The sequence below is a fragment of the Branchiostoma floridae genome, chromosome 14 (assembly GCF_000003815.2).
Source record: "Branchiostoma floridae strain S238N-H82 chromosome 14, Bfl_VNyyK, whole genome shotgun sequence".
Lineage (NCBI taxonomy): Eukaryota > Metazoa > Chordata > Leptocardii > Amphioxiformes > Branchiostomatidae > Branchiostoma > Branchiostoma floridae.
The window spans coordinates 14,367,167-14,388,356 of NC_049992.1; the positions used below are offsets into that span (position 1 = coordinate 14,367,167).

The 21,190-nt window shown below is 40.4% G+C and overlaps 1 protein-coding gene and 1 long non-coding RNA gene across 2 annotated transcripts; both read right to left on the bottom strand.

Moving 5' to 3' along the window:
• Positions 1 to 8,234: 8,234 nt before the first annotated feature.
• On the bottom strand, positions 8,235 to 15,837 carry LOC118431061. Its single transcript, XM_035842140.1, has 7 exons — positions 15,646 to 15,837; positions 13,655 to 13,755; positions 12,931 to 13,000; positions 11,790 to 11,863; positions 10,781 to 10,873; positions 9,864 to 9,947; positions 8,235 to 9,415 (listed from the first exon to the last, which is right to left on the bottom strand). Exons 2-7 carry the CDS (start codon positions 13,730 to 13,732, stop codon positions 9,359 to 9,361), a joined length of 456 nt encoding a protein of 151 aa, XP_035698033.1. The 5' UTR covers positions 13,733 to 13,755; positions 15,646 to 15,837; the 3' UTR covers positions 8,235 to 9,358.
• Positions 15,838 to 17,105: 1,268 nt separating this feature from the next.
• On the bottom strand, positions 17,106 to 19,552 carry LOC118430758. The gene is made up of 3 exons (XR_004832894.1): positions 19,467 to 19,552; positions 18,165 to 18,258; positions 17,106 to 17,272 (listed from the first exon to the last, which is right to left on the bottom strand). It is a non-coding gene; the product is annotated as an uncharacterized LOC118430758 (long non-coding RNA).
• Between the last annotated feature and the right edge of the window lie 1,638 nt (positions 19,553 to 21,190).

Genomic DNA, 21,190 nt, shown 5'->3' on the forward strand with positions numbered 1-21,190 from the left:
GAGACGTTCAAATGCTTTCATACAATTCTGACAAATGAAACCAAAACAATCAGAATAATTTGACAATGTGAAACCAATAAGCCTTGAAAATTGCAATTGAAGTGATAAAACACCTGGTATTTCGTAAAATGTTGTAGCAAGAACACACCTGGAAATTAAAAGGTGGTACAGCCCGTATTGTCAGTGCGACGCTCTGTCGCCTCCGTTTCAAAAACAGTCGATGAAGTGATGTCACGCATCTGGCGCTGTTTTGGGTGTGTCCGTGGTTTAACAATGCAAATTCATGACCCGACCTGTACAGGTAATGGTTTGCCCCAGGAGACAATACTTATCGCACTGGCTGTAGATTTGGGGTGTAATCCTACCGAGAACAAGTCGTCACTGTTGTTACCTCCATAAAATGTCATGGAATGGAGGTTATATTTTCTGTTATGTGTCTCTGTCTGTGTAGATGATTACTCAAGAATGGTTAAATGGATTGGTTTCATACTTGTTGTGTTGGTGGGGTGTGATGAAAGCTCGAATTGATGAGATTTTGGGAGCCGCATCTGTCGTTATAATCGATGTAATAATATCAGAAATCACCCCTATATTTGAGATATATTGGTACAGGCATTGTGGTTTCCCTCTTTGTTAATCACCTTATCTCCAAGCAGGTGGTGAGGTGATTTGTTTCGCCAGTGATAGCCATGAACATATGTTTTTTTGGATCAGTTGACAACAACTGTTTGGGGGAAACGATAGCCTCGACTCAAGAACGGCTGGGTGGATTGGTTTCATACTTGATGTCTTGGTGGGGTGTGATGATAGCTGGAAGTGATTAGATTTTGGGCCCCATATCTGTCGTTATAATCGATGTAATAATATAAGAAATCACTACTATAACTGCGATATATTGGTACAGGCATCGTGGTTTCCCTCTTTGTTAATCACCTTATCTTTAAGCAGATGGTGAGGTGATTTGTTTCGCCAGTGATAGCCATGAACATATGTTTTTTTGGATCAGTTGACAACAACTGTTTGGGGGAAACGATAGCCTCGACTCAAGAACGGCTGGGTGGATTGGTTTCATACTTGATGTGTTGGTGGGGTGTGATGATAGCTGGAAGTGATTAGATTTTGGCCCCCGTATCTGTCGTTATAATCGATGTAATAATATCAGAAATCACCCCTATATTTGCGATATACAGTTGACATCGTAGAACATCTGTTTGGGGGAACCAGGACAGTTTTAAAAGTGATAATAAATTGTATTTATGTACTTGTGCTTTTAGGGACATGATGTATTATATTTCTTTTGTGCTGTTAGATGTTATCAACAAACATAAAATCGACAAAAACCCTCAATATTTCATGGAGGTATGAGGTCGCCGAACTCTAGTTTCTTATCTTTTATGTTTGTGAGGAATGGTATCAAAAATAAAAGACAATTTGACTTGCAACAGCTGTTAGCTAAAAATTAGCTTTAGACACTTTTTTTATTGTTTGCAGAATTTTGATGAAATGGGAATATTACAGACAGAAAAAGTAAAAGTTTTGTACAGGTAACCGTCTATTCTGTGTATATATCAGATCTATTATCCTCCTTTCTTTTGTGTCGTTTGAAAACATCGATCCTTTGCCATATTGTTCTCATCACTCCTTAGAATATTGGGACTTCTCCTTTGGAAAACAATTGTACTCCAAGACTTTTAATCCGATGTTATGGTGTGTTACGCCGAAGGGCGGTTATACCAGCTATATAGATACACATACAGAACAATTAGACATGTAGATCTGATATATGACATTAATGTCATAGAATGAATAATCTATTGTTTGGGTTTGGCATACCATATTTTGTGTGTTCGGTTATTTGTTGAAACTTCCTGACCACTTCGATTTCATAATGAAGACAAACTTTTTTGTCAAACTTTTTTATTAGTATAACCACTGAGCTAGCATCAGATTTGGGGCACCCGAGGATGTCACCCATATAATCAAATCAACATAGCCTAAGTGTAGTAGACTAAACCCACACATTCCACAAGGAACCACCACTTAACCCTGTGTAGGGGTGGTCCACGAACAACATATGTTGGGGTGGGTAAGTGTTAAGACACACCAGAATGCACATAGGGGGAAAAGTGAAGCAAGGGTGATACATTGTATATCAAACCTCTTCGGGGAGGGGGCACGATAAGAGAAAAGGGGGTACGGAAACAGTGAAAGTTGTACCCACATCTTTTAATTTTAATGTCCCATGGTCTTTTAAGGTCGATAAGTGATATCATTTAGACCACCTTGGATAATTTTGAGGTCGATAAGTGATATCATTTAGACCACCTTGATCAATTCGACTTACGATTCGCTGTTGAGTAACATTATTTTAGCTACAGTGACCATGGGGTAACTTGGCGACGGACTTGCTTTTCATAACCGAACAAACATATATGATGATACAAAATTATGGTTCGTATATTGATCAAGTTGTGGTTCAGGATCCATCTTAGAATCACCCGTTAATCCATATCTTGGCGGGAATAACCACTATAGCGATAGCTGATGCAGTTTTATCTTATTTCGGTAGATGGGGTGATTGGCATTGTCTTTCAGATACGATTTAACATTGTATACCCGTAAAATCGATATTCGCATACATTCGCACGGACAGAGAATGGCTGACATTGCACTCATTAAGGATCTGGAATGGCGCAGATATTGAATCGTTCGATGGATCAGATGTATCATTGTCATTGAAACTGATACCGCAGTCAATACATGTACCATGAAAATATCATGGCGACAAAGCGCCTTTTGAATTTTTCTCACTATAAAAAAATTCCACGCGTTGAATACGTATACAAGATATACAGTCAAACCTGCCCAAGACGACCACCCGGGGGACCGGGGAAAAGCGGTCGATTTGGACAGCTACAGGTGGGCGCTGAGTAGAGTATCGACTCAAAACATGCCCGATGCAAAGTATAAATGGTTTCCGTTGTGTTAAATGGCAAATAGCAAGCACACTGCACGCACGCAAAGAAGCGAGGTCTTTAATGTCAAATACAACACGCACACTGTAAAATGTAAATTCAACCCCAAGCTTTTATCGAGCTTTTATACAATACCGTGTTATAAAGCTCAATATTTGTACACTAATAACGTTTTTGACAGTAAGGGAACTTTGATGTGGCCTGAGTATCATCCTCCGTAGTAACCACTGGCTCACGATCGACTTTCGCTTGCGAAAGTCGTGAGCCAGCGGTTACTACGGAGGATGATACTCAGGCTAACTTTGATGCTGTCAGTTATCATACAAGCCTTTATACGTCGCTGTGTTCTTGATCGCAGTATCTGAAATAACTACGGTGCACCTTTCGAATTCGATTCCCGGTACGTCCCGATAGCGTACTTACCCACGGGCTTACCCAGGCTATATACATTCCAACATTCGTTCACTTTATAATGATATAGATTTTTTTTTAAACTACTGTAGCAACTAAATTCGGATTTTCTTACAACGAAATTTCATCCCATATCACAATAGACTGCCCCATCGACCCAACCATTGACCGCCACCATCTCTATTCTAAACATAACATCGTAATGGCAGTCAAAATGCGACGCAAACTGACCGATTTCGGCACAAAATCGCGCTAGTTATCATAAAAAAAATCAATGAAAACCTTAATTTTGAAAATGATGCGGTCGTTATGGGTCCCAATTTGGGCCGGTCGCGGTCGCGTTGGCCAGGTGGTCGTTGAGAAAAGGTTGCTTAATGCTTACGTCAATGGGAAAAACAATCGGGCCGAGAAAAAGCGGTCGAAATGGCCAGGTGGTCGCTGAGAAGAGGTGGTCGCTCGGGCAGGTTTGACTGTACCTATACAAGATCAGGATATTGCTTACGTCATTTGCCTCAAGAACCAATCGTAATTCCTCTTCTCCTCGCATGGGGATTTGTGGGCTTACTGAAAAGGATTTAGTTCTGAAATAGACAGCAGAAATATAACAGCTCTATGCACGCAACTGGGACCAGTCATACAGGTCTGTATACGGTACGGAGAAATTCCATGAGGTTTCCTGTTAAATCGTCGTCTTCCTCTTATTTCGGGACTAGTTGCATATACAGGACAGTCTGCATCATTTCAGGCACACCTGTATCATCCGAACAAGGTATGTCTCCTGTTTTACCCGTTACTCCTTGTATTGTACTATTGATTACTAATTACAGTACCCAACAGTAACCTTGTGGTGTATTCGTGGAAAACCTTTTGCTGAGTATTTTGAAATAGAGACCTAGGATTCACCTAGTAGTTGAAACAGTTTGAATTGGTGCATTGCAGTAGCTGTATGGTACGTATTCGTCCGATTTTCAGCTTGATTTCGTTTCAACGGTCGCCACACATCCTGAAAATTCCAGACGCTCCTCGGCTAAGCAGTAGTATATGGGTGGTGAGTCTGGTTACCGCTGGACCGAACTCAGGCTCAAACAGATGATCATGACTACAAAGCCAACAAAGAGCTTTCCCAGTGAGAATTAACCAATTCTAAAAGAAGATCTTTTCTGTTGGTAACCCCAGACTATCTGGCAGATACTGTGTTGGTAACCCCGGATACTGTTTTGCCAACCCGTTTGCTTGGAGATTAACGTTAACGTTAGAGTTTTTCTACGAAGCTTAATTCAACTAGGGTGACTGGAAAATAACAAGGTCACTGTGCTATATGTGCCATCTTCTACAATGTCCGCAGCCCCCCGTCCAACATTTCCCCATGATTTTCAATTTTGACCGAGTAGAGAAGCAATCATCTTTATCTTATACATGTACTATTGAGGAGGGAAGGGAAATATTACATACGCAAAGGCTCTAGTGGAGATTATAACAGTAAAGATATGGCCTCGGAAGGACACCACCCTAAGGTGATATCTTTAAACTTGAAGATGATACACAATGACAGATTATGCATACTAAATCAATAGAGAACAATACACTACGTTGATAAAAGACGTCGACCCTTTACCAGGCTTCTGTGTGTCTATATATTGGACCTGGCCCAAGGACAGGACACAGCTGCTGTATTGTACATCACGATCCCGATGTCGACAGGTGTTAACCAAGCCGCTGGTCTGAGGTAAACGACTGAGACCGCAACGAACGGGTTTGCACGCGAACACATTAAATGCTTGCATATGCTCTTCATTAGATAAAGGTTTCTACTTGTCCTGTCAATTGTCATAAATTGCAGTTAGAATAGACATTTCAAACCATTTCTACTGTGTTTAAATGTATACTTTAAAGTATTAATGGACGTGGATGCTGATTATTATCTCTTCCCTTGTACATGCGGGTCCGGGATAATCATATAATAATAATATAGGGTGTATTTTGCAGCCAGTAGGTACCCGAAGTGAGGGTGATGAGGCTGTTTAACGTGGTCGAGGCACCTCCTCGAGCACGGGACCCCCGGCCCGTTTTGCGTCCCTCTCGGAAGACGATTTCGTGGCAAGCTTCGTGAGGCTACAGCAATCCAGACGCCCTTAGTTGGTCCCCCATCCAACCACTGTCCGGACCGCGCGTTGCTTATAATTAACTTCCGAGATCGAGGGATCGGGTGTACCAACGCGCCACGCGGCCGTAGCTAATAGCTATATATTTCACAAATATGCCAAACGCTTTCCTTTCATGAAATGATATGATGATATGATAAGGCCTCTCGTTAAGACCATACTTAATCGCTCTTTGACACAATACTAGCATTTGGTGAACATTCATTTTGCAGGTGTTAGTCAAAATGATAAGCCTCGACTTCCTGGTGCGTATGACAGCGGCCATCATGGTGTCGTCTGTGATCATACTGGCTTACTATCGGACCTACATCCGGTATTCGTCACACGTCATTTCCGCTATAGAGCAGCCGCAGCCAAAAATGAAGGAAGACATCCATTCTTCTGCTGTACTGCAGCAAAGGTAATGACGACAACATCATCCTTCATATGAGCGTTATATGAGCTACTTTCTCTGCCTCCGTGGAAACGGAGAAATTCTAATGTGTCGATGTGTTTGTTTGTAGTCGTGTGTGTTCGCAGGTCTACAATTGAAATTTGAATTGATGTCACGTCAGGAACGAAGTGCATATATTGTTAAAGGTGTAGGAAATGCCTCAAAAATGTGACAGGAAATTCAATTCACCCAAGTCTAGTTTTTGTTTTTGTATTTTGCACTCATGCTATTTCCCTTGTAGGTCCGTTGTTTCACTGATTTCCATGTATACTTATGGTAAAACCCACCATCGTTGTAACTTACATAAAAGCACGAAATATCACAGACCATAAAACTTGTTCATTGTTGTTACAGAAATTCGTCTGATATGACACAATGCAAGTTCCTCAAGAACGTGGCCTTTATGAAAATCCACAAATGTGGGTCGTCGACGACTCAAAATATTTTTCTACGATTCGGACACGTCCATAACTTACTGGTGGCGTTACCAAAAGGACAGGACAAGCCACAGATTGGGCGCTTTGGCAAAATCACGGAACACGACTACGAAGCGCCGCCTAGCGGATTACGTTGGAACGTCTTTGCTCACCACGCTGTATACCATAGAGCTGGCATCCTCCGACTTATGCCTAAAAACACCAAGTTTGTGGCGATTTTACGAGAGCCAGTGTCTCGGTTCTTATCGGCATTTATCTACTTCGATATGGCGAAATACTTTCCCGGGATGATAGGGTCGCCACGTCTGCTTGGTCCCAGGCGTCGCTTGAATATCCCGGACAGGTTTAAAAAACCACGGAATCGTGGGCAAACTGTCGGACAGAAAATAACTGTTTCGCATCAAAGAATTCACACCAAAAACTCATCCATCCTGCAATACTTACAGAACCCAACCAGATGGGACAACGTATATCGTCCCCCGGGACCGAGAGATCCTAACTACGAACACGCATGCGTGAGAAACTGCATGGTGCGAGATCTCGGGTTTCCCGAGAGTTTGTACGAGAACTCGACAGCCATCCACGATTTTGTTGAAGGAATCGAACGAGATTTTACGTTAGTGATGATTCTTCAATACTTTGATCAGTCTTTAGTACTTTTAAAACGGAAAATGTGTTGGTCTATTCGTGACATTCTCTACGATCATAGACATCGGACTAAAAAGGCGAAAGCGACCAAACCAAACATTACTGACGATATGAAGCGAACGTTCTTAAAACATAACGAAGCAGACGCCGTCTTATATCAATACTTTAATGACTCATTGTGGAAGCAGATCGCACAAGAAGGAGATGATTTTCAAGCGGAAGTGCGGCATTTTCAACAAGTCAACATTGGAGCCACAAAGTATTGTAGCAATAAAAGTAGGCCTAGAGAGTTCCTTGTCGCAAATAGCACCTGGAATGAAAAGTTTGAAATAACCCCTCACTTCTGCTCAATGCTTGGTCGAAAAAGGCAAACGTGGGACGAGATTTTGCGAAGTCGATACCGAAATAGCAGCAAAACTGTGGAAATCGAAGCGAAGGCGTCACCCCGGCATAGAGGAGCATACAGTAGAAGAGTGAAGATGTACAAGAAGAATGCAAGTTTGGTTCATAACTAAGGGAGTAATTAGCGACGGATAGAACAAAAGAAGTCAGTCGTTGATGTTTCTTTTTACTAAATTTAGAATTCTACCGTCTCTTTTGGGAGCGCCAGCTACCTCATCTGAGCGAGAGGTAACTAGGATAGGGTCAACATAAATCTATAATCTGCCATGTGCTATGACTATATTTTATCAGAGGTTCCAACGCAGTTTGTAACCACTTGGTTACACCTTTTTCGGGGTATCCGTGAATAATGGAATAATGTATATATCAGGAAATATCTGGTAATTTTGGCAGACAAGGCAACAAATATAACAAGTATCATTCATATGTGACAGATTTGCTTGGTCAATACATATAAAAAATCCTGAAATGATGTATCGCTGAGTCGAATGTGCAAGGCAGGTTTTCTGTGATAGACTGCCATTGCAGACAGACCTTAAGGAATGCTTATTTTAACGTTTACGTATTATAGTTGATAGATCTTAAGTTGTTTTAAGGTCTGTTTATTACGAATATGTGTAATGGATACGCAATTCAGTACCTGGATGCTATGCATCTACAAATAGACTATTCACTATTCACAAGTTCATACTTTGAATGTACATGGAATACGCTTGAAATTTCATGAACGTTCTTCCGGTAAAAAAAAGATAAAAGTGCTAATTTGTACACCAATTACTTCTTTATTCCTTTTCACCTCAATGATCAAAACAACAATGTGCTATAAAGTTAACATGGCGTTTAAGCAAACCTCGATAGACCCGGACATGTGCACAACTAGTTTTTTTTACTTAATGGTCACCACGTAACAAGACCTGAAGGCCACTCAAGGTTACGGGTTGCATGATTGTAACTGCAACAGCATCTCTTCGCCATGTACGATTACTTATTATTTACGAGTACGATTGCATTATTTCCAATAATGCAGCATGAGTAAGCATACAATTACATAGATATCATCAACTAAAACAGAGTTGATAAAAATGAGTCTGAAAGTCACACACAAAACCATGTGTAGAGAGTGACGCTGTAGGATAAAATGACGTAGTGATGTTCAGCAATAAAACTCATTACAAATTGACTGTTAACGCTTGGTGCATTTGTACCAGTCTATGTCTAAATCATTCTAACATAAGTGACTATTCATAACTATTCATATGAACTATCTATTTTAACACATTTACAATACAAATCGGCAATATGATATGAGATCTCCGAATAATTGAACGTTAAGTTCATATGATTCACCTGCTTGGTGAATAGGGTTGCATATCAATATCAATATAATAATAGTTTTTTTTTTAAAATATCCTTGTTGATACTTATCCTGTCCTTGTTAAATCCAATTTGTGTTGTTTATGTTGTTGTCAGCAGGGCTAGCCCTTTTGTAATAGCCACAGGTTAGTTGGGCAACCCTGACTTTACGTGCTGGACAGCCAAACCAATAAATAGATAAACATAAATAAAACATGGTTGCACGTCTCAACAGCGACACCTGGCGTAAACGCTTTACAATGCACGTTTCACATTACCAATCTATCACCGTTGTAACTTGCAAAGTTACTAATAAGACTAGCTTTATAATACTGCTGGTTTATTACGTAAATCTCGCTTGACCTTAGCTTCCAATGCAGCACATGGCATGTCTATAGCAGTGCCTTTCATGTGTTATAACGCAAGTTTAACTTTAGCGCGCAACTCGCATTGATAGGCTTTTGTATTGCTAAAGATGAAGTAAGATACACTACACATTGTGTCATTGTGTTTTTTGTTGTTCAAATTTGATCCTTTTCATCCTACGACAGTGGCTGTCTGGGTGTAGGAATACACCACAAGGATGCCATAGATCTGGAGATAAAAATGAGGCAAATTATGAGATCAAGATTATTAAAGATACAAGCAACTATATCATACATGTGCACTAGAAAATACTTTATAGCACAGTTATGGCAGGTCATTTTTTCAATGCTACTTGCAATTGAATTTACTGAAGTAGTTGAATTGCGCTAAAGGAAAGATACAGTGTACAATTAGGTAAATATATAAAAAAAATCTTTATACCTTATATACTCGTACGTAAATTACACGCTAGACTTAACATCCGAAATTGACTTTTCTTATCTATAGATATTCATATATGTAGGCAATGCATTTGAATACACTTGTCTGATTTTGTACGTAGTTGTAATAGATCTTACGAAAGTCTCTGTACTTTTGTTGTGTCAGTATGTTCACATACACCAAGGACGTTATATCACACGTGATATAACGTCCTTGCATACACCTAGTACCTCACCTTTACTCCGATGAAGATCAGTGTCAGGACCCAGTTAACCCCGAGTGCTTGGGCAAGGGCCTCTCCAAACCCTTCATTGGTGGCCTGTTGATGGGTCAAATTTAGACAGTTTGCCAGTTAGACATATCCCCACTAACAGAGAGAGAAAGAGAGAGAGAGAAAGAAAGAGGGAGAAAGAGAGAGAGAGAGAAGAGAGAGAGAGAGATAGGAGGGGGAAGAGAGAGAGAGGGGGGGAAGATAAAGAGGGAAGGAGAGAGAGGGAGGGAGAGAGAGAGAGGGAGGGAGAGAGAGGGAGGGAGAGAGGGAGGGAGAGAGAAAAAAAGAGAGAAAGAGAGGGAGAGGGAGGGAGAGAGAGGAAAAGAGAGAGTGTGTGTGGTGTGTGTGTGTGCGCGCGTGCGTGCGTGTGTGTGTGTGTGTTGGGCATGCCTTGCAGGAGTGGAGCAATACAGGGTGGATACGTAGTGTACAGACAGTAAACAATGTCGTAGAAGCTTTAAGCTAAGCATCTGAGTAAGTTACTAGTACCAGTATGCGTTGGCATACACTAATTACTGTATATTATTGATAAACCTCAAGTTCAAGAACAGTATTTCCATGCTCCTGCACAAAATCAAAATTATCTCTGTTTCGGTGATTATACCTTCCAAAGAAGTTGTTCTTGAGTGTGGAAATATAGACACATAACATGACAGAGGAGTATGTTTTGCGACCAGCTGACATTCCACTGGCAGGTTTTCCAGTCGATTTCTATGATTTTCCTAGTGATATGTGGAGCTTGATACTGATAGAGGCTTAGACTTCCATACGGACCCCATGTGGACTTAGATATAAACGCTCGTGTGAACCCACTTTTACGTACTTTATACATAATGCGCTTTGGCGGAGAAGTGAATGAATGTGATAATGATACTACGTACCACTTGGACGCTGCGAACAATGATCTGCACGATCTCCCAAATCACTAGGATGATCGCGATCACCAGCCAGATCTTCATGAACGTCAGATTCCCCTGTGTAGGGAACGGGAACAGAAAACTTGAGCCAACAGAAAACCTCTGGCGCAATGCTATTTCGGACAGGCAATACTATCGTCATCGAATGAAAGAGTAGCTAACTCCAATCGAATTGTCACCGAGAGAAAGACGGACGAGAGAAATACAAGAACACACACACACACACACACACACACACACACACACACACACACATATGCATACGCGCTGGAACACACACAAGAACACAAGCAAACACACACAAACACACACGTACACAAACACACACACACACACACACACACACACACACACACACACATATACATACGCGCTGGAACACACACAAGAACACAAGCAAACACACACAAACACACACGTACACAAACACACACACACACACACACACACACACACACACACACACATACAGAGAAACAGAGAGAAATAGAGAGAAAGAGGGAGAGAGAGAGAGAGAGAAATGGAAAGATAAAGACCTATACACACAAACAGTCAAAAACGTTAACATCGTCGCGAACAAGTCGGTGGTGGAATGAAAGTTTTGACTCCTAAAAAGAAGCATTAGTACCTAACATCAGAAGAGGGCGTTAGTGTCCTATAGATGATGTATCAATGAATATACAGTGTATATGATCAGCCGATTTTTTGTAGCCGACTTTGTGAATTACGTGAAGTGCGCTTTTTATCATGTTACTCACTAGCCCAACGGTATTCAGCCACGGGCTAAGATTGCTTACTTCAATCAGAGGGTACCTGAACAAGTAGAATATTGAATGTTTTCTCATGGCCATGCGCGCGCGTGTGGGACTAGTCAGCACTTTATCGCATGTATTTTTACTTCCTAAAAATTACCCTCTATAGTAGAATGGTCATATGGCCATTGGGAGTCATTGAATAATGGGTGACGTGTTACCTTTTTGACGCCCAAAAGCAGAAGGACGCACGCTACGAGGAAGATGATCTCCAAGATGAGGGTCACCCATGCAGCTAGAGTCAGGGATAAGGAAATAAAAGCCAATATTAGCATAATTAGGTATTTGTGATTATTCCCAAACAAATTCCTGTGGAGCATAAATGGGAATTTTAACAATAGCGACCCGCGCTCTTGGCTATGGAGCATTAAATTATATCAGAGTCTCCACATAACACACATACACGTACATACATTAACTTCAGTTTCCTGTACTTACTAAACCTCGTAAGTCTTGTCTTGTCTTGTTTGGTTACTGGGTAACACCCCTAATTAGAGTTGGGACAAACCACCCAGGGCGCAGTGCTTCTGTTTTATTGACCGTTCCTCAGGTGTTGTAACACCCCCTCCTTGAACTTAACGGGATTAGCTTGAAGGTGGTTGAATATGGTAGACTATTTCAGTCGATAGTGGTTCTTGGGAAAAAATGAGTATTTGAGACAATCTTTGTTGGACTTAATGGGTTTGTATGAGTTTGGGTGATTATGTCGAGATTGCCTTGGGTTCGGCTGCAAATCGGAGACTTTGTCTAGATTTCTGGAGGATGGTGAGTCTGTTGGCTGCTCTTCTGTTTTTGAGTGTACCCCATCCCAAGTCCGAGACGAGTCTAGTGGCGCTTGGCTGAGAATTTGGACAGTTCTGTTGGGTGCATTAAGGACAAATCTGACCGCTCTTTTTTGGACCGATTCTAGTTTGGAGTTATATGGACAGAAGACAGAAAACGAGAATGGCTGCAAAGTTTTCTGCCTTTATAGATAAAAAATCCCTTAGGCCACAGAAAGTAATTGTTGTGGGTGACATCTTCTTTAGACTCTAAATCTAATGAGATGGGGCAAGTAAAAGATGGGTGAAATAAATTATGCAAAGGGTAAAAGACCCGATCAACACACTGTTTTCATTTAACGGTTATAAAGATGGCCCTTGTGACTGTCTGATGGAGAAAATTTGTTAAGATTGAAATTGGACTTAGTACTTTTCTGAAGCCTTGTTTTAATGTATTTTAACATACTTTTCTATGCAGAGGTCTAACTGTGGTATCAGCCCTGTAATGTTGATTATTTATAGGAAGTAATGACGGACTTACACCACCCGGATGGATTTCCCAGTCCTTCATTAGTAGCCAGGGCATACAGGAAGGCTATGACGGCATTGTTCTGCAATAAACATGAAATGTATCAAATGTACCATTCAATGTAAAACTTTCCAAGTCTGAGTGATATTCTTCTTCAAAATCATAATAATGTGAAGGAAGTTGTAACATAGGATCATTGGAATTTGCTGTGATCGTACATTGCATATATGATCAATTGTCAAAATCTTCCAATACTATTATGAAAGAGAGGATTTTTGCGGACAACATCGTTGCCGATTTCCACTAAAAGTTGCCGTGACTCAACATTATAAGTTGTTCGTGAAATGTATCATTGAATTGATAGTAATACTGTAGATCTTGCGTGATATGTTCAAAATGTAGAACCTTTACTGAATGACGATTTTTCTCATCATTAAAGCTGACTATTCAAAACATACAGATCTGCATAAAAGGAAAAACGTTGATGAAGAAGATAAAACACGAACATGTTTAACTCTCGCTCAACTTTATCCGTGGGGTGACCTGTATCCGTTATCTTTAAAAAACAGCACATTTAGGAGTATTAAGTCTGCTGACAGTGGTTTCAAATTTGCAATATTTTCAAAATGTTCCGATTTGAAACCACCGTCCGTCGACTTAATATCCCTAATACGTTTTTTCTTGCAGACAACGAATATAGGTTACCCCCGGATAAAGGTGAACCAGCGTTACCTACCAGACAGATTGCACCAACCACAACTGACCCTGTCCTCAGGTCGCAGCAACCGCAACACGAATTCGACAAGATCGGCATTTTGGATTTCCCTTTCTAGTACTCTAGGAAAAAAAAGATGCCAGTATTTACTATTTCTTACATTGCAACTTCCTTGGATATGTACTATTAATCAAGCAAGCCTCGTACATACAGTCAACGACCTTCAGCAAAATGAACTCTGAGCTTTCGCTCTAACTATATGTGTTTGTACCATATGTGTGTAATGATATATGTTGATTTATAGGACTCCATGTAACATGTATCTGTTACATCATATCTAACCCTTGCCTCCCTTAAAACCTCAATGAAAATCGGTTTGTAGGTCGCTTTAAGCTTCTCATCTTTAGATAAAGGCTAAGACAAACAAACAAATTGTTGATCGCCTGAAGGAGGAGTTTCAAGGTCGCCAGTGAGACGAGGGCACTGTAAGTGTGTTGTCATCGCACACTGGTCTGGCTGCATTTTTCTCACCAATCTCCTGTAAACTACGTTATCAAGAGACGAACTATCCAATTGATGGAATGGAACACGACCTTGCACTTTAAACCTGACTTCGTTTGTACCGTTATTGCCATTTTGATTTTTTTATTATCTTTCAATCTACCATAAACAGGAGTGTGATCACTGAAACGTCGTCAATGTCTCACAAATCATTCTTGTTAATGTATACGTACGAAGGTGTGAAATTAAAGAAACAAACAGGCAAAGGGTCACTGACATAGATTTGCGCCAGCGATAGTTTCGTCATTTTGGCACCGACCCAACATTCAGTCAAGGTGTGCCGGGCCGGGTCAAAGTTCGAGGTGACATGAGCGGTCTGGAATCTTGCAAAACCAGTTGGCTGGATCAGCAATTTTACTAAATATCAAATGTCAGCTTTTTTGGGGTACGTGATTGTCAAATGTAATCATTATAACATTTGTAGGGTACATTTCTATTTCCAGCTACTCCAAACACGGTTATATCATGTACATGTTAAAACATATAGCACTGTCCTACGGCACTTCGGAATGTTGGCAAATGTGACATGTTAGTTTATCATTGCAGGGGTGTGTATACATATGTGTACATGATGTCTAATTGAACGCATCGTCGTGTTAATAATTACAGGCTACTTGAAAACGATAGACTGTATATATAAAGGTTTCTATCTGTAAATGTCTTTGTCTGTATGGAAAAAATGTTACCGACAACCTCGCAGTAAGATCATTGTATTTCTTTTTGTTCATGCATGCAGAGGGAGAGAGAGAGAGAAGCAGGGAGAGAAATGAAGAGAGAGGGGGGGGCGAGAGGGCGAGAGGAGAGATGAGGGACAGCAGTTTGTTCACGCCAATGAGACGTTTATATATAGAGAGTCAGATCCAAATCTCTGTGTGTCTATCTGTGCGTGTGTGTGTTCACTGTAAAGAACATCGCACTACTACTCATTGTCCAATTCTTCTCAGCGTTCAGTCTCGATTACTTCCATACAATAATTCAACCAGAGTACATAATGCTTCAAAATAAGACAGTTGGTATATTTTTCCTAAACGCCCATATTGGAACGTTACGAATTAGTGCAGTCCCATTGTTGAAGCAGGCGCGATCCACCAAAGACTCCAGGTGTTACACCCGAGGACGCGCCATAAATATCTTGAACAAAATAGGTAGAGTCCCATTAAATTCCTACACAGATGACAGTGCATGGAGAAGCTATACAAATCCTGTGAAAGTTTATACTAGTCTAACGTATAGAAAAGTGTTCTTAAACACGGGGTGACACGTTTTTGTCCATAGTTATAATATAATCATATAACAGCTCGTTTTCTGGTTTTAGTGAGATTCTAGAGCGCAGACAACTTGTCTACATTATACATGTCACTAAACACATTAAAGCGTTGTAAGTTTAAATCGTAAGATTGTCACTCTTACACATCACTTGCATAACGTGTTAAAAATCCACAACATCTTACCTTCAACAAGACAGGACTTTCTTAAGACCAAGACGTCTAGGTGTGTCCTTGGACCTGGCAGATTGAACAGATGTGTGAAAGAGGGACGCGTCTGTTTTTGGGCGTTTCCTTCAGTTTTACGTACTAGATTTTCTAACCTATGACCTCGGCATTGGCGTGAGAATACACCTCACAAATCAGTGAATCTATCCTAACTGTAATTCTTTTTTTTACACAAAAGGAATGTTTCTGGTGAAACATGCGTTCAAGGAATTTGTTGATCGGTTGGTATCAGTAAATGTTTGTTAGTTAGCTCGTTAGTTATTTCAGTCACAGAATCGGTTACTTGCTTGATTAATTGATCACTTTCTCAGTTCAATGATAATCAATTAAATTCATTTTTCGTGATGTGCGTGTTGCCATGTTTATGGACGGTCCCTAAGGTGGTTCCTTAGTGGTTTAATGCAGGGCGTTAACGATCACTGTGGCTAGGCGACCTCACCCCAGCTTGGTGGGCAAAATAACAAAAAAAGGCTAACGCACGAAATGTCAGTTCTGTCAGTAATGTCGGTGTCAGTTACGCATTAAGTTCTGTGTGAATGGTTAAAGCAATGTTTCAAACTCCTTAACAATATCTATTTCACACTAAAAGATTATATACAATTTTGGGTTTAAATACCAAGCATTGCTGGCTTTTAAGGCGCCGTCCTTCGCTGTCATTGTGCCAGAAGGCATTTCCGAATCATTACCCGACTTAACGGATACCGGTGTTCCCTGTGTTGTCTATTTATTTGCAACTCGTTAGTGACCCTCTCACCTTTGCCTGACAAGCTAACGTAAGCGAGCTGTTTGTTACAGAACTACGCGTGCGTGAAAAGGTCTGTGCCGGGGATATCTGTCAATGCAATCGTGTTGTTAGGTACGTCACAATCGCTAGGTGGCGTGCAGTGACCCTGTCGTCAGCAATCATTTTCCTTGATCGCAGTGTCAGGATTATACAGTTCTTAAAACAACTCTACCTCTATTTTTCATGTTGGTAATTAAGGCAAACAATATCCCGCCAGACCTCCCGAAACAAGCTTTATTTCAATTCGCCTTGCCTATCACAGATTCTAAATTCGTATTCCACCACAATATAATGCGTTTGATCTTCAGTTTCAGGTAGGAATATAACAGGCTGTAATATGATGTAAAAACTCTAGATCTACGCTCAAAAGGATTTTCTGTGTTAAAAGGTAAAGAAAAATGTCTAAATTTCACTGAGAACAACATGAATATACGCTGGTAGTAAGAATTATTGAATAAAGGATCTGTATGCTATACCAAGGAATTTGTCTCTCTTATATGGGTCAGTTTAGATAGACTATATGATAATAAAGTTAATGACCCGCCTGTTTCTCAGTGTATACGGTGTTACTACGCCTGACCCCTTGCTTTCGCTTCTCTCACTTGGTGGTTTTATTCGGTGGGTATAGCCAAGGATAAGACGTTATGACACCTCGGGGCGGGTCATTAACCCTTAATGAACTGTATTGTTTTGAGTCAGCAAGTGTAAAGCATGAAGCAGCATCCGTTTCTCCTCCACTCTACTGCCGACCGCCATCGCCATACACGGGCTCTGTACTTCACTCAGCAGCACTTCGTCTTCCTGTGGATATAAGGAGAAAAACACCATTCTAATATAACTGTTGTGTGAGCAAGCCTTGCTGAAGACATAATACACCTCATGTCAATATTAAAGTAGGACCGAATGATATGAGGTAGAAGCCAGTTAATTGCACAACGGATTAACGCACACTTCTATTAATTGCACGGAATCCCCAAATCCCAAACCGGTGCGGTCCAGCTAGATAACTTCGCATTATTGCACCAGCTGGATAATTGCACGAAATTCACTGGCAAAAAGGCCGTGCAATTAAGCGGCTTCTACTGTATTACGTTTTGATGACACTGGTAGGACCATAGAATATAGGCGTCACTTTATTGTGAGGGGTGCGGCGGGGTGCTGTGGGGTGCGGCGGGGTGCGGCAGTGGTGCCCAAGGGCTATCTAGAGTTATGCATTCCACAAAACAAACGGGCGCACACACTCGGCACGCTACCGTCCTGACGAAAATTGCTACGCCAATGTAATTAACCATTTTCGAAGTCGACCTTCCTTTTTGCAACAGCTGCTCAATTACTAAACATCATGAAAATCCATACTCAGCTTCTCGAGTTATATGCTTTTGACCAACATATAGAGACACAACAGCATGCCATAACCGAAAATATAACCTTGGCAAAGGTAATGACGAAAAGAAAGAAAGGAAAAGAAAGAAAGAAAGATCGATGCACCTCTACAGTAGTACACATGCTCGGCGCACACGCTACTTAGCCCACGAGACATGGATTTGGCGGGGACGTATTTGGTTCGACACCGGACAAATGGTAATTAAAACAAGAGGTCGAGGAGAAAAAGGCACTAGGCATCTAAACCCACTTATTTTCTGTTATGTAAGTAAGAAACACAATCAGAACGTTGTCTAAACAATTATCTAACCTCTATTGTGGTCTCATAAGATTTCAGACGCCTCTCCAACAAAGTTCGAGCTGCCTGCAGTGCCCGTAGTTGTTCGGTAGAGAGCGCTGCGTTTCTGAAAGGCATCATATAACGTGCGATCTGAAAACTGAACAGTGTAGGAAAACACAGATGCGCACGTGTTAGTACTCAATCATGGGTGGGGGTTAAAGTACGGACATTAATTAATACACGTATATCATATGGTAGATGGAAGTTCGTCTTCACATATTAAAAGATAATTCGAAATGCTGGTAACAAATTGACACTTGGCCCTTCACTTGTATGTATTGTGGGTAAACTCGTCCCCCGAAATTTGGATGTGTATGTGGATATACAGACACACATAGGCACACACACACACACACACGCGCGCGCGCACGCACACACACACACACACACACTCACACACACACACACACATACACACACACACACACACACACACATACACACACACAAGAAGAAATGAACGATACTAAACTAAATCTTGTACTTGAATATGTGACAAAATGAAGGGAATTAGGAAAGTGGTTACGCATGAATGCTTTAGCTTTTCGTATGGTTCATAAATAGGGTGAGTTGTGTGATGATAATGAAGGTTAGCACATACATCTATAAGAAAAAGGGGTGAGTTGTGTGATGGTGATCATGAAGAAGATAAGTACATATATTTGACATTTTCAGCTATTATTATTCTACATGGATGACATAGTTATGATGAGAACGATGTAAAGCAATCAACAAGCGTCTATCTTCAATTGGCACACCGTAGTTTTCCATACTAACTATAATCAATCCTGTAGAGACGTAATCGTAATTGTTATACTTTCCTGAAGCTTTTGTTTTATAGACAATGATGTACTCGATGAAAATTTGATAACAGACTAAAAATGACCAGCCTATATAGAAAATTAGATCACATAGCAGCCGCAGTTACTACTGATCAAATTACATAATGAAGTCAATGTTTTCGTTTTTGCCAAATGATATATAGATACCGTAGCTAAAATTGATTCGATGTTATCTAAAACAATCTGAATATTGAAAGGTAGCTTGAACTTGGATTTTACCTAAAAAAATCACCAGCTTGCTTAGCAAACAGATCAGAGTATAGATATACTTTTTGAACATATGTCTAAATTACATTGGCCCACTGCTGTCAATTAAATAGTCGTTATAGCCGGTCCCAGGAAACGGCAGGCCCGCCTTTAAGGTGATTTTGCTATTGTTTTTTGCTATGGATAAACTACGGAGTGCCAGTCAAATGTATATTTTACTCACTGGCTTAACTCTAAAAGCGGGATGGGCTTTGGAAATACCGAAGGGACGCTGGAAAACAGACAACAAGGTAGACAAAGTTATCACAGCCAACGGTTAGTGGTGCGATACAAAGATGCTCAGCAAGGATAGTAGGTAATTATTTTTGACGACATTGCAAAAATACGGTACCTTTTTACTGAAACACTCTGAAGTTTTAAATAGGCACCTAGGCTAATATCTGTCTGGAACAAAGTGCAATATATTCAGCTCAACCATATATAGTACAGGAGCCAGGTCATGAAAAATTTGATTTCGTTGCACCCACTTTACAGAAAAGGTTTGACCTAATTTTCTGGTAGGGGGGTCTTTGGTCCATCACCTAGCACGATTTTTATGCTCAAATTGTGGTGTCACTTTTTTGCTAGCTAAGCATAAAGGTAGAACACGTATTCTGCACAGGTGAAAAAATTCAATTTTCCAAGGGGGAGGGGCAAAAAACTAAACATCAATATTTTTCCATCAAAATTGGTAGGCTGGTGCAACTTTTCATGGGAAATACATAAATGTTCATTTTTTCCCAAAATTTTACCTTTGTCCAAAAGTTATGTGTCTTAAAAGTTTGATTTTTAGACATTTTTTGTAACAAAAAACGAACAGTTTACTTTGCAAAATCAGACAATTAATTGTGCTACCTACGGGACCTTGCCTGATGAGTTAGACCTACCGTCCAAATCATACCCTCCATATCAACCTTTAAATCATTAAAATCCGTCAATGCGATCCGGAGATATGAATGTGTGAATGTTGACACATCTGTCATATTCGATTGCCAATATCGTCGCTAAGGCCGTTGCTAAGGCCGTTGCTAAGGAGGTTATGGATCATACTCCACAACAAAACTGCTATGCAGAACAAACCTTTCCGATGTATTTTGCTCTGGTTATCTCAGTAGAAGTGTAAGGAGAAATTTTGTTTTGTTTATTGTTAAATAGATGCAGGAATACTGTTTTTTAACGTCATTTCTTTCAGAATCATTAGCAAAACTGTTGCTAAGGCCGTTGCTAAGGGGGCATTTAGTCATGTTTCAAGCAAAATACCGCAGTTGAGAGTCAAGATTTCTGGCACATTCTGCTCATGTCATGTCGTAAACCATGCATAACTCAAAATACTTTAATTGTTTGATTGATTGGTTGGTTGGAAATATTAACTGGGGCTCTGCATGGGGGATATAAGGATACTTGAAAAGAATTATGCTGATTTCACATATTTTTATTGTTCCGCCCTAATGTCACTATTAGTAAGTAGGTACCTTATCAAATCGCCGCATATATATCTACTGCTATGTTGAGCACAATGAAAAAGGCTCTGCATGGGGGTTATCAGGACACCAGAAATGTGATTACACAGGACACATGGATGCAAATCTATGTCATATACAACGTATTGCAAAGTCTCTGACAAACTGTTAATGTATGTTAGAATGGAACAGTATATCATAGGATCTACAAAATACACCAACACACAAGGATTAGCAAATACTTTTGAAACACATATTCACAAAAAGAAATTCTTTTTTTACTAATTGTGATACAATATGCAGGATCGGTCAGATAAACAGATTCTGGTCAGGCCTAAAACTTGGCATATTAGTTTAAAAATTAAACTAAACCGGCTCCTGCAGTTCAAGTGAAGACGTTAGGGGACCCAAACATACACCTCTTACTCTCTGCCATCTTTCTCAGTTA

Excerpts from the sequence above, each read along its gene's own strand:
- LOC118431061 (XM_035842140.1), bottom strand. The coding sequence starts at position 13,732 with ATGCCGATCTTGTCGAATTCGTGTTGCGGTTGCTGCGACCTGAGGACA. Across the intron at positions 13,001-13,654 it reads TGGTTGGTGCAATCTGTCTG|AACAATGCCGTCATAGCCTT; the intron begins GTAGGTAACGCT and ends TGTTTATTGCAG. Across the intron at positions 9,948-10,780 it reads TTGTTCGCAGCGTCCAAGTG|GCCACCAATGAAGGGTTTGG; the intron begins GTACGTAGTATC and ends ACCCATCAACAG.